Source organism: Mesitornis unicolor, unplaced genomic scaffold (genome assembly GCF_000695765.1).
Source record: "Mesitornis unicolor isolate BGI_N332 unplaced genomic scaffold, ASM69576v1 scaffold45097, whole genome shotgun sequence".
Taxonomy (NCBI): Eukaryota; Metazoa; Chordata; class Aves; order Mesitornithiformes; family Mesitornithidae; genus Mesitornis; species Mesitornis unicolor.
Window position 1 is genome coordinate 1 of NW_010197925.1, and position 13,891 is coordinate 13,891.

Sequence of the window (13,891 nt, forward strand, 5' to 3'; positions counted from 1 at the left end):
CACAACTCCGAGGAAAACTGCGTGCGTGCGCTTGTGCACATACACACGCTCATTTATATATATATATAAATATATATGTGCAGACGACATGCGCGCACACAAAGAGCTGAGTAGCGGCAAGCAGTTTGCAAGGGATTCGCCACAGTGCCGTAGGAAGGGATTTGTCATCTTCGCCGCCTGCCTCTTCCCCGGCGGTGCTGGCTGTGCCCGGCTGGGTGGCCAGGGCTGATCCCCGAACAAAGGCCGAAGCAGTGTCCCGACTCTCCCCAGACGGCCAGGTGGCAGGTCTCTGGTGGGAAAGAGGGGAAAAACGATGATTTTCCGGCGTCGTGACTCCTGATGGTCCGGGGCTCCACCTCCATTCAGGGTATGGCTAAGCGCTCTACAGAGCCAGGCTTGAAAAATACACCCTTTTACTCCAGTTTGAGCTAGCAGGCTTAGCGGGTTCACAGGACAGCAGTGGGATCTGATGGATTCTGCTTAATTTGTTGCTGGAGAGCCGGTATTGTACAGGACCATTGCTTGGTGAGGAGGTGAGGTGGTGCCTCCGTACTGTTTCCCTCTGGGTGCCCAGAGGCCAAGCTGTGACAGTGTCCTTTGCCCCGTTGGTTTGTGCAAGTAAACGTAGACTAGAGGAGCCCCCAGGTTAGAGATGCCACCTGCCTGGTGGAGCTATAGGATGTTGTCTTTCTGTCTGCAGTCCTCAGTTCGGAAGTGGGGTAAAAGGGCTGTGGACTTTAGAGCCTTCAGGCTGAGGGAGTCATGAGCTGCTTTAAGACCATCCTGACCATCTTTTTCCCAAACCTTCATAGCAGAGCAGACCACTCACTGTGTGGCAGGGTCTGGCCGAGGTCTTGTAAGGGTCCCCATGGGTTGTGACCTCCAGCGTTATTCCAGCTGGGAGTCAGCAGAGGGCTCTAGCAGTGTGGGCCCAGATTAGCTTTTTTTTGTCACACTCGGTTTCAATTTCTGTAACTTTATTGGTGTGATGGACTGCATGTGCATTGCCAGAGGTTTGTAGCAGGCTGTGTTTAGGATGGGTGTCCATTTTGCATAGGCAAAATTTCTGATTTGCTGGCAGGCTGCTGCCTGTTGTGCTTGACCCTTGGTCCTACTGAAGTCAACAGAAGAAGGTTCAGTGACTCCAAAGGGATCAAGATGGAGCCTGCTGTGAAGCTTATTGTGGTAACTAGTCCTCTACTGTTGGTAGAAAAGAGCTAGTGTCCACATCTGTGTCATTTGTTGTGTCTGACTACCTTCCTGGGGAGGGGAAGAATCAAACAGCCCTTAATTCCCTCTCACAAGAAGTCTGATGGGATCACAGGAGAGGTTGGTCTGGCAATGTGAGTGGTGAGACTTTGGTGCTATTGCCTTGGTGCTATTTCTGGTTCTGCAATGCAGATGTATCTGTGAGCTAGAAATCAAGACTCTTGGCATTACCTTCCTGGCTCTACTTCTTTCCTGTTCTGTGACCTTGGAGTTCATCTCTCAGTGCCTCAGTTTCTCCTCTGTGAAGAGTGGACGACAAGTGCCTCTGTGCCATAAGGACAGTCCTGCAGTTCCTTCCACTGAACCTCTTGGAAGTTTTGGGGTTGGGGTGAAAGGTGATTTTGTGTCTTTGGCTATTTTGTGCTTGCTCTGAGATGTCGAGCTGCGACAGGTTTTTATTTGGGATGGACTCACTCTGGTTGGAGACTGTAATTTTAGCTTCAGCCCCTACCCTTTTGTGCTCAAGAGAGCCTTCCACATGTTTTGTGGCGCAGGAAGTTGTAGAGGAGTCAGACAAACACTCTTTGTTTGCTCCACGAGAAAAGATTTTCTGGTATAAATAAAGGAAACCACAGCACTTGTGGCTGCACTTTTATTTTTAAAAGAACAGTGTGTCTGTATTGCTGCTAAGCCATTGATGGAGAGGGAGGCAAAATGGTCATAAACTTGCTCCTTTTCTAGTCTAACATGTTCCCACTCGGCTGCTCCAGATTTGGCCTTAGTCCTGCTGCTGTGGCTTTGTCTGCCCTGAAGGGTTAATGTGGGTCCTGACTGGGTTTTAACCTTACTTCCCCCTCCATTCACAACAAAGAACCTCTGACTCAAATCTGGAGGTGTTTTGCAGGGTAGGGGTGTGGGTTAAACGCGGGATTAACTTTTAACGTGGGCTGAAGCCCAGATTGCAGGAAGGGAGCGGGCCAAGTGGTGTTAGTCCTTCAGTGACCTTCCTGTGTTTCCCCATGAAAGACAGGTCTTTCTTCCGTCCCGACACAACCAATGGAAAGGGAGCACAGGCTGAATCAGCCCAGCAAAGTGTGGAATATGACTCCCAGTATGTAGGAGAAACTGTAGGTACGGTAGCAGGGGCAGGGCTTTGATGCGAGGGTGACCGTGCCTCAGTCATGTACTCAAATTTGGGTGCTAACTGCGCAGATGGACTGTGGAGCATTGCACAGTCTCTGTGCAAGTGCTCTGTGCCCAGTGAAATCAAGGCACTGCACCTTTTGAGGCAGGATCTTCTGACTGGCAGCTGGGGAAAGATTTCCTCTTTTCTTTTTAGAGGCTGATTCAGACTTTGGAAAATGATTGTATGTTAAAGTAAAGGCAAAAACTCCCAGGTTCTTTATGGGAACGATTTGGTCCTGACAGATGTCCCAGAACTCAAGTGTAGCCATTGGGGCACAGCTGTGAAAGTAAAGCATCTGCAAAAGAAGTTGAATGTGCTGTTCTGTCGCCAGTCTGTTGTCCAGATCCTCTGGTGTAACCCAGCTGCTTGCGCAGTGCAGACGTTTAGAAAGTGTGGCAGGCGTGAATCAGTTTCACTTCGGTTTTCTACTCTGTTTCGGTTTCTGCCTCGTTCATGCCCCAGACTGCCGTGGCGAGCAGCATTTGATCCGCACAGGTAACTGCCGCTTTCCCTCCCTCTCCTCTTCCCTCCCTCCCATTGACGTCGGTCTCCAAGCATTTTTACCCAGAACCCTGCCTTTACTCAGAGAGTTCCTAGATCTGTTCTGCTGGCACAGTGTGAATAATCAACAGTGCAGTTCAGTGGCTGTCATTGTGCCTGCAGAATTTCCCACATATTAAATTGTTCGACTTGCTGGAACAGAGGCGGTGACTACGGTCACTCCGAAGGGCGAGCGGGAGGAAGGAGACAGCGCAGGGAAAATAGGAGAACAGACAGGAGGCATACTTCAGTTCGGGGAGGAGGGAAGAGGAAGGAACAAGGAACAGAAACATGCTGTCTTCTAGACAGGGAATACCAAGAAGCAGTCCATGCCTGCCAGGCTGCATTTCCCTTTCACAAGCCACTTTCTCTTTTAATAGCTGCTCATGCTGTCTGACACTTCAAACTCCCTGGATGGAAGCTCCTCCCTGCTTGTGTCCACTCTCAGCGCTGTGGCACTGTCAGCTCTGCATGACCCAGAATTAACTTTCAACAGTTAACTGCGGGCTGTGAGCTCCAAACCCTGCAGCTTTTGCATTTTTGTGGCAAAGTAACCTTTATGCCAGTTTGTCACAAGTTCAGGGCACTTCAGAAACGCTTACTGGAGACCATTTTTTTCCATGATGCAAGCAGTTTGCGCTTATCACTCCGAGTTATCAACCTCGGTGCTGTAGGACTCTGCATACTGTACAGGCAGATCATTATAGCACATAACAGCATGGGGCAGGTACTGTCTCTTTGTGCGTACTCTTATCCTCTGCTTCATTTGAAACATCCTTGTTTGCCTGCGTGCTGGTAGAGCTGGGAGGCCTGGAGGGCTCCAGGTACTCCCTGTTTGCAGAACTGTACTAGCAGCTGGGTTTTGTGCATGTGTACTTATCTACCCTATCTCTCATCTCTTTAAATCTCTCCAACCCTTGACCACGCAGCAAAATGAAGCTTTGGCAAGAGACTGGGAAACATTGAGAAATGCTTGTGAAATCAGTGCAGATCGCAAGCAGTTTGTGTTTGCTCCATTCAGAGGGAAGGCAGGGGATGATGGCAAATCCACCCTGCTCCCCCTCCCACACTGGCTTACTCTGGTTCGGTAGCCAAGTATAGGGTCTACGTGAATCCTGGGGATGCTGTGGGCTTGCTCTGAGTCTTTCAGTGGGTGGCTTGATTTCTTGGTGTGGCAAAGTGGTCGGTGCGGAGACACGGAGGCTGTGACTTGCAGCAGGTGCTGCGGTGGTTCTGAGGTGCCTTGTTGAGTTGGATGTTCTGCATGGGCTTTTGGGTAGCTGGCAGGAAGAGTGAAGGCACGGGGGTGCATGGTTCAGAACCCTCTGCTTGATCTCAAAAGTGTCTCTGCACTGAGAGCTGTATCCCCTTGTCTTCGAAAACCCACTGGGGCATCCACTGGCTGTTTTAAAAGGGGGTAAAAGGCAAACAAGTGAAGGGCCTTAATCCATAGTACGGATCATCTACATCAGCCTCAGGTGCTTTTTGACTGAGCTCATATGCTTAGTGGCAGCATATCTGAGCATATGGGGGATAGCGGGGAAGGGGTTTGGGGAGAAGACACCTGTGGGGTGCATCATGGTGCCAGTGAGGCTCTCTTGTCTATCTTGCTTCTGCCCTGAAGCAGCAGTAGGAAAAGATCATCTCTTTCTCTTCCCCATTTGATTTTTGTGCGTGTGTATAAAGCAGGGACAAAGCACTGAGGCCTGCAAGATTGCTAGTGAAGAGCATAGGGTGGATGTGTTGCAACTGTCTGGCTCATTTTAAGGGGCGAAGCACTAGACATTCTTGAGCTAAGTTTGCCTTAACTTATTCCCTCCATTCCTCCTTTTAGTTATCAAATTCCTGGAAGTCTACGAACGCAGCTTCTGCAGGACAATTGAGACCCTGGTGGACATTTTCCAGGAGTACCCTGATGAGGTGGAGTACATATTCAAGCCATCCTGTGTGCCTCTGATGAGATGTGCGGGTTGCTGCGGCGATGAGGGCCTAGAATGTGTCCCTGTGGATGTGTACAACGTCACGATGGAGGTGAGGGCCCAGCTTGCAAGCTGGCGTGCTTGGGTGGAGGAAAGCAAGTCAGCCATCACAGCCACCCCAGTCCCGGCTCCCAGCTAATTTGGAGGAAGGGCAGCCCACCCCAGGGAACTGGAGATGGTCAGATCAGGAGGGCTCGCCTCTCTCCTGATGCTGGTGCCCAGCATTACAGCATGCAGGGCTAAAAGATGAGTTGCCCATATCTAGTCAAGGCTAAGTGGAGAATCTGTTTTTTGACTCTGACTTTGCCTAGTGCCTAAATACAGTAGCTAGGAGCACGCAAAAGAGCATTTCTGCAAAGGAGCGCTTTGTGCTTAGAGAATGCAAAGCAGCATTGTTGATGCCGTTACCCCTGAGACCCCAAAAGAGATACTCCTTGGGCCCTCGCTCCACCTTAGCTCTGAGTGGGGTCCACACAGCTGTTGCTCTGAAGGCAGCTGAGTAGTGCAAAAGGGGAAAGCCTGTCAGTTCTCTCCTGGAGGGCATGTGAGGTCAGCCTTTACCAACAGAGCAGGGGATTTGGGTCATTAGCTGCATTGGCACAGCAGGGTGGAAAGGGGCTCTAAGAAACACTCTGCTTCAGTGTCAAGTGGAAAAGCCTTCCTGCCTCTGGGCATCGTCCTCCTTTGTTTTAAGGCTGCTGAATTCATTCCTTGGAAGAGAGAGATGGCCGTGATAGGGAAGGCTGGACACATGGGGAAGATGTGAACTCTGCTTTAGAGAGCTTTGTCTCTGCCTTGTCTGCCAGCCTGGATCCCAGCTTGTGGCCACAATGCTGCTGGTGCCCATTACCCTTAACCCATAGCTCCCTCACCCTCAGCCTCTTGAATGGCCACTGTAAGTGCTACCATCACACTTGGGTACGGATGACAGCCATGCAGGACTAAGTGATTACCAGCAAGCTCTTTTTACTTGTCATGTGAGCTGTGTTTGAACTCTGGCAGAGAACCTGTCTGTGCCCTCCATGGTTCCCCATGCTGCTTTTCCACTTGCGGGCTGCAGCCTGGGCAAGAGCATACCAGCATGGTGCAGCTAAGGATGGTTTTCTTCCTACCATTCCTTGCCTAAGTTATGGTTTTTGGCTAGTATGTCCACATGCGTGTAAAGGGTCAGAGTCACATGAGCAGATCTCTGGTGCAAATGCTAGAGCTGGTGGTCTAGCCAGGCTGTGGGTTGAGAGACTGTGACAGTACCTGCATAGCTTCTAATATGACTTTACTGGAGCCACCTGAAGTTGGGAAGTGGGCAATGTCTGGCTCTGCAGGACTGTTTAAGCATAGATCACCAGATTTTTTACTGCTGTGTCGAGTCATTGAGAAAGTGAGATGTGATGGGAAGGAATGGTGGCCTCGGGAAAAGGAGCCGGGTATATTTTGCTTTGGGCCTTCGTGTGAGTCTGAAGCATGCTTCTGTGTGAGTGCAGGCTGGATGCTCCATTACTGTCTCTCTAGCATTGACCAGGGACGGCTTAGTGAGAACCTTGCCATGGTGGTGTTACGCCCTCTCCCATGCCTGTCTCCAAGGCGGTCCCCCAGTGCTAGCACCTTGCATGCATTAGCAAACAGGGCTTTGGCACGAGCCTGATGCTGCCGCTTGCTTGTGATCAAAGGCCTTCCCTGGCTGGGAGAACGGGGCCTCAAAGCCAGCTCAAACTCTGCCGTGCTCTTCCCAGGAGCACCTGGGGTACAAGTGCTTTGCCACGCAGCAGGCTGGTTTGGAGCTGTGAATATAAATAGTGAATGGGCAGTGACCCTCTCTGTTTCTTTCATTCCAGATCGTGAGACTTAAACCCCATCAGGGTCAGCACATAGCACACATGAGCTTCTTACAGCACAGTAAATGTGACTGCAGGTGAGAATGGAGCAGCACTGGTTCCTCTTGCAATAAACTTGTTCTGAGCCTTTCCTCTTTCTCTGCCATTGGGTTGGGACTGTTGGCCAGAGGCTTCTGCAGTCTCCTCAGTTGGTTTGCAGTGGGATGGCTGAGCCTGGGAAAAGAGGTCTCTTGCTGACAAGGCTCTGCCATCTCTAGGTATCACAGGTGAACAATGCTAGCCTGCAACCTGGGGCCTTTTGGCACTGGCTGCCAGAGAGGTGCAACAGGAAAGCAAACGCTTTGAGAAGAACCACTTAACTTGTGCCGTGGGCATCCTGCAATGCCAGCTGTACATGCTCTCTCCTGGGCTCCGTGGGAACTGGGGATAATGCTGGAAGCATGTGTGGTAAGCTTCTTTCTAATGAGGCCTCTGTTCTCTCTTCCCCCACAGACCAAAGAAAGATGTCAAAAACAAACAAGAAAAGTAAGTGACAAGCCTTTCTTCCTTTCTCTTTTGGTGGTTGGTTGGTGTTTCCTCTCCCCACTGCCCCTTACCCTTTTCTTTGGTTGGAGGTCCTCACTTGGAGAAGGTGTTTTTGGAAATGGCATATGGTAGTGCATGGGGCGACACTCTGAATCCGTTCCAGGTGGGCACAGAGACCCAGATCTGACAGTCCCTCCTTCATACCCCACACCTGGCAGTCATTCCTAATGCTTTATCCCGAGTCAGGGAAGTCCCGTCGTGTGTGTCCTACCAGAATGGATTCAAGGTGCAGCCCCCACTCTCCCTTCCCTTTTTCTGGGATGTTCCTGGTTACTGCAAATCGCTGCCTTTCTTGATTATTAATTTTTTTCTTGCTGCTTGTGTGAGTACTTGCTGGCTTCTTTCACAGCAGCTTGGATAGGAACTCTGCTGACTCTGTGGAGAGGTGGCAATAGAGGCCTGGTGGAGGCAGGACTGATGCCATGCAGGACGTGATGCTGGTTTTGGATGGTTGGGTGCCCAGGACGATGTAAAGGGAAGTGGATGCCCCAGCAGGGTCTTGGTGGAGCCTCTCATGAGAGTTTTTTTCAATATGATGGATTTGCTCTGGTGTGACTTGAAGGAGGTTAAGGCACAACCTTCCCTCTCTTTCCTCCCCAAAGTAAAAAAGGTTGTGGAAAGTAGAGAAATAAGCTCTCGTCCTGCAGTAGTTGCAGGGAAATCACAAAATGTGGAACATCACTGAAAGAAAAGTGACCTCTCTGGGTGAGAGGGGCAGCTGGACTGCGCATGGCTGGGATATTGACTCTGCCATTTAAGAGGTGCGGAGTTGGAGAGAGAGGAAGGGGGTGAATATTGGGAGATGAGGCTGGAACAGAGACAGAGAGCAAGCGGAAGAGTGAGAGAACTTCTTTCACCGCTCTCCTGGTGGTTGTATTTTTCTTGCTGCCTTCCAGCCTCTCCTCCTTTCCCTGGAGGTCTGCTCCTGGCTGCATCGTGCTGCATGCAGCCGGCGCTCCTCTCTGTGCGGGGCTGTGTCGGTGGCGGTCAGTCTGCGTGGCTCTGTGGTTTGAAGGTGTGCGAGAGGTGGAGCTGTGTGGACTCTGGTGAGCATGGGGCGTGGGTGAAGCAGCCAGCCCAGACTGCATTGCATTCCCTATCCTCTTCTAACAGCACCTTGCCTGCTCTCTGCTGGTTCTGCACTCCCTAGGGAAGGAAGGGAAGGGATTGGAGAGACTGGCATGCTTTGATTTGTGGTGGATCGAAAGTCCTGTTATATTGGTGCCCCTCTCCTCCCTTCAGGTCAATTTTTCTCCCCTCAGCGCCTCCCTGTGACTCCTGACATGGAGGGCAGAGGCTGGGAGTGAGCTGATGCTCTGCCACATGTTCCAGTGAGACAACTTGAACAGGGCCTGAGAAACACCTATGGTGCTTTCCCTTCTGTCCCCCCATGCCCCCTCGACAGCTCCCTCCCAAGGTGGGCTGAGGTGGGCTGTGCCAGGGCACAAGGGAGCTTTTGCCGAACCGCCACAGTGCTGAGGCTCACTTGCCTGACAAGCCCTGGTGCTTTGCCGTGGGGCCTTCTCCTTTCATGTCTCTCCCTTGGTCCTGCGCTGCTGCGGCTCAAGGAGCAGTGCAGGCTCCAGCCTCACTGCCTCCCTCCCTGTGCTCTCAGGGGCCTGCAGAGATCCACGGTTAGTGCCCACGCCTGCCTGTCTCTGCTCCTGCCCCAGAGTCAGGAGCAACTGGTGAATTTTTCAGAAGAGCGCCTTCCACGTGGCAGATCCATGTAGAAGGGGAGGGGAGGGAAGGAAAGGAGGAGAGATCTGAAAGCTTCTTGCTGATTATCTCCTAGGTGTCACAACTAGGTCAGGCCTCCCTCTTTCCCCTTTGGCTCTCAGGGTGGAGGCTGCCAGAGGGGACGTTAGCAGACATCCAGCCAGGTCTCCTGGGGTCCTCTGAACCACAAGCAGGAGGTGGGGTGGGGGAGCAGAGCCTTTGGGCTGGGTAGCCCCGCCACACAGCACTGCTGCTTAGACCAGGCCTCTCTGCTTGCTTGCGAAGGACTGTGGCCAGGCCCCTTTCTCTCCCATCCCAAGGCAGGATTAGCACCAGAAGTGCTGGAGCTCGGCTGCCCTCTCCTAGGCCTGGTGCTGGGCAATACGGGTCACCCCTTGTCAGTGTGCGCCTGTGCTTGTCACCTGGAGCAGTTGTGTGCACTCACTGCAGTTGCGTGACGCTTTCATGAAGCTTTCTGTTCCTTCCCCTCACCCCCTGTCCTATCTCCGCTGCCCCTCTCAGAAAGGGGCAGGTGCCCCTCCGAGGCTCCAGCAGCTCCTGGATTGCTTCTGCTGGCAGTGGCCCTGCTGGAGGTGGCCTCTGTGGAGTCCCCTGGCGCTGGCTTGGCTGGTGGCGGTGCTGGCAGGAGCACAGCAGGGCCTGTGGATGTGTGCGCGAGGTGGAGATCTGTGCTTCAGCCCTGGGACTTGCACTCCAGTCCTCATGTGCTTTCCCCTCCCAGCAAGGCACATGGCCGTGTGTTTTTTTTCCTCTTCTTCCTTGCGTTTTCTTCTGTTTTCTCTCTATCTCTCCCTTTCTTTCCTTCTCTCTCTCTCTTTTTCTCTGTTTTTTTTGTTTTTCTTCCAGAAAATCAAAGCGAGGAAAGGGGAAGGGTCAAAAGAGAAAGCGCAAGAAAGGACGGTACAAACCACCCAGCTTGTACGTTTGTGTCCTCTGCTTGTAGACTCTCTTCCCTCCCTCTCCCCAAACCAAACTGCCTGCTTACTGCTCACTCAAAAATCTCACCCTCCCCTCCCAGTCACTGGTGGGCTGCAGGTCCTGCAGGGGCAGCACTGGTGGTGGCACCGCTCTGGCACAAAGGGTACCTCAGGGAAGGTGGCTTTAGCTTGCTTGGCTCTCTAATCATCAGCAGTGACAATTTTCCTGAGGCACAAGAGCACAGGCGGGTGGGCGAGTGCCTTGCACCTCTTTTCCACGCCTTTGGGTTGCAGCTGTCATCTGCTTTCCCCTCCTCTCGTCTTGTGCCCTTGCTGCTGCGACGACTGGCGACAGGCGCCTGCGGTGCATGTGTGTGTGTGCGTACGTGTGCGAGCGTGTCTGATGGAGTCCCAGGTGGAGAGGAGAGGTGGGATGGTGGGAAGCTGAGGAGGGGGTGCTGGGGAACTGGGGGAGCTCGCTCTCTTTTTTTTTTGGTTTTTCCCCTCTCTTTCTCTGCTGGATTTGGTGGCTTCTCTCTCCCTGTCCCTCTCTCTGTCTCTTTTGCTCTGCCTCTCTGATGGTGATTCACAGAATTCTGCATTGTAAATTCACCACCCCTCCATAGGAGACTCCTAAGGTGGCAAGGTTGGGATGGGGCTTATAGAAAGGAGGGCAGTGCTGGTTGCAGGGGTAAGCATGTGATACTGGAGCCCAGCTGTTTTCCAGGGGAGGAGAGACCCTGTGCATTTAACTCGTTTAGCTGCTGGCCTCTTTCTACTCCAACAGCCCACTTCAGAGAGCTCCTCTCATTGGTACATCAATAGCTGGTTGGGACCTCTCACCATCCTCGCTTCCCCCTTCTTCCTCTCTCTGGCCTGTGCCGGTGGATCCAATGCAGCATTTGTGAATACTGTGCAGAAAGCCTGTTTTCTTTCTCTTTACGCTGATGCAAGGGGGTGCTGTCCTGGGGCTACCGGGGTGCTGCTGGAAAACCCATCAGCCCATGACGCTCCAGTGGGCAGCATGGGGACTGTGGGAGGGGGCAAGGGGATTGCTTTGATGTTTAGGGTGTTGCATGTGTATTTTCTTTCTGCTGAAGCGCTGTAGCTTAGACATCTTTCCTTTTGCCTTTTTGCAGTCACTGTGAGCCTTGCTCAGAGAGGAGAAAGCACTTGTTTGTACAAGATCCCCAGACCTGTAAATGTTCCTGCAAATTCACAGACTCACGTTGCAAGTCGAGGCAGCTTGAGTTAAACGAGCGCACTTGCAGGTTTGTGTCCTGAAGGGTGAAAGAGAAACACACAAAGAGAAAGAGGGAGAAAGAGAAAGAGGGGGGAGCTTGCTTCGCACCAGTGCTATACGATTGCTTCTTTTCTCTGTCCTCCGTAGGCCAGAGGGCAGAGGGGCTGGCTGAGATGAGGACAGAGTTTCCCTGTGTCAAAGGGCAGCTGTGCGTTTCAGATGTGCTGTTGGGACTTGGATGGGGACAGCTCCCAGAGGCAGGGCATTTGTGTCTATGGTATCCTTTCCTGTAAAAGAAGATAATGGAGTTCACATTGCTGAGGTGGCTAGGGGGAGGGTCTGTAGCCCTCTGTACATTATCTGTATGCAGGTCTGAGCATACTAGTGGACAAAGACAAATCCTTTGCTGACCAGGATTTGACCACCCCTGTCTTCCGAGCCCTTTTTATGCAGCTCGTGGATACTTTGCTGTGTGCAGAGTGAGGAAAGCCAAGCCAGGAGCCTTCCTCAAGGCTTCCCCCACATTCCCCTTTGCCTCTTTGTTCTTAAAAGCCGAGAAGAGCACCCTGTCCCCTTGCACTGTGCTCACAGCTCCCTGTCCATGTCTCGGCCAGAGCTGTACATTGAGGGGCTGCACTTGGGGCCGTGACGTGGGATACAGCAGGAGTAAGTCTGTTTGCAGGTGAAGGCAGGCAGAGGTCTGTATTTCAGGTGTGAAACACAACGACCCTGTGTGGTTTGTGTTTGTCCAGAGATCCGTGCTGTGCTCGCTGTCACGCACCATCTGTGGCACAGACATTTGAAAACTGATTCCTGGTTCTCACCTGAGTGCTTTGGTGACCTCAGTGTGCATCTCTGGTGAGGAATCATCCTACCTGTCCAGAGAGAGGCATAGAATTGGGGTTGCTAATGAGCCTTGGGCTGTGATTTTGAACTCAGGCCCCTTTCACAGAGGTCTAGGAGGTTCCTCATGTCAAGAGAGCATTGCAGTGGCAGTGGCTGGATGAGAGAGAGATCCAGGGTCCTCTGTGGCTACATCCTGAAAGAGGAGACATCCATTTGCCTCCATTTGACTGCCTGAAATTGGCTAGGTGACTACGGTTGCTACAAGTAGCAAGTGCTTCCTTTAGGTGTGAAAATGTTTTGTGCCTAAACCAGAGAGGCATTGGCACTACCAGCACGATGGAAACTGCTCTGTATACAGAGGAATTTTCGGAGGGGCTGTAATTTCAGTGGGAAAGTCACTGATGGATGAGGGGCCAGAATAGTGTAGCTTCTGGAGTTAAACTTCTCCCAGTGGGCATAACCCCCGAAGTGTGAGACCAGACCTAACTTTGGCCTTTTCCCTCTGCTCCTGTTCCCAAACCCCAGAATAACTGGAAATTACCCTACAGAGTTTGAAGGGTGAGAAATAGTCACAAAGTAAAACCAAACAGTATTCCAAAGAAGTTGTGATGGCAAACGGGCTTTACTAGTTTCTTTTATTGGTCCCTCTCTGTGGTGGGATAATTGACACCAAGGGAGGTTCCCAGAGGTGCTGTGTTGGCCAGGAAGATAGGAAGGAGTCATATAAGTGGGTAGCTTATCTGTTTCCAGATAAAAAGCTGGTTAAGCTGTAGTTCCTCATGCTCTTTCTTGCAGAATTAGAATTGGGCCCTAGAGGGAAGGGTAAATTTTCCTTTCTGGGGCTGCTTCTTCAGGCTGCTGCTGCTGTTCTCTGGTGCTAACCCCTGCTCCTGGAAGCTCGTGGAATAAGAGGCACTTTCTTGTCACCTCCTTGCCCACACAAGCCCTTGTTGTCTGCGCTGCTTCCCGCCCAAACAACAGGCTAGGTGGGGAGCTGAGGGAGTGTGTCTTTCTGCATGCATTGCTTAGCCTTGTTTTCCTGTGTGTTTGCGTGTATCTGTGTGCGCACGGTGTGAGAGGGTGCAAACAAGACACTCGACTCGTCTGTGAGGAAGCCTCTGGTTCTGCTCCTAAATCTACCCCTGTACCAGTGTCCCTCCCCGCCCCATCGAGGTGAGCTCGGGGGGGAATAGAATTTGTCGACCTGTTTGAGGGTCGAGATTTTCGGCTCTTTTGCCCCATCTGCACAGCACTTCACCCCACCAGTGACGTCATGCCATGTCTTAACACTATGTGCTCTTAAACACATCAGTCATCTCCCTTCCTTCCCTTCCCTGTCCTACTTGCACCCCCATCACCAACATTAACCCCTCCTCTTTGTTTTTTTTCCCCTTCCTTCTCCTCTCTGACAGATGTGAAAAACCGAGACGGTGAGCAGCGGAAAGGAAGGGGGAACAGCCCTGTTTCTGGAGCCTGATTTCTCGCCTGGACAGAAAAAAAAGCAACAAAACAATACACTAATCCAAATGAACCCTAAAATGAAGGATCGGTAGAGCACAGCACTTTCAGTACGGACGATGGACTCCGGAAGGAACATTCTCCAAGGCACCCGCCGCACAGAATTCACCTTTGGGTTTTGAACTGTTTTATTTTATTTTTTCTTTTCATGCTGCTAAATAACAGAGCCAGGAAGACTATAGGGGTGTATTTGATGGGTTTTCCCATGCATACATATATATGTGTGTATACATGCATATACATATATATATATGTATATATATTTTAACCACATCTATATATACATATATGTATAT

At 51.5% G+C, this 13,891-nt stretch overlaps 1 protein-coding gene across 1 annotated transcript; it reads left to right on the forward strand.

Annotated features, from left to right (window-relative positions):
• Nucleotides 1-88: 88 nt before the first annotated feature.
• LOC104535012 (vascular endothelial growth factor A-like) lies at nucleotides 89-13,697 on the forward strand. Its single transcript, XM_010188963.1, has 7 exons — nucleotides 89-194; nucleotides 4,770-4,966; nucleotides 6,747-6,823; nucleotides 7,239-7,271; nucleotides 9,918-9,989; nucleotides 11,128-11,259; nucleotides 13,490-13,697. Exons 1-7 carry the CDS (start codon nucleotides 89-91, stop codon nucleotides 13,509-13,511), a joined length of 639 nt encoding a protein of 212 aa, XP_010187265.1. The 3' UTR covers nucleotides 13,512-13,697.
• Nucleotides 13,698-13,891: the final 194 nt, after the last annotated feature.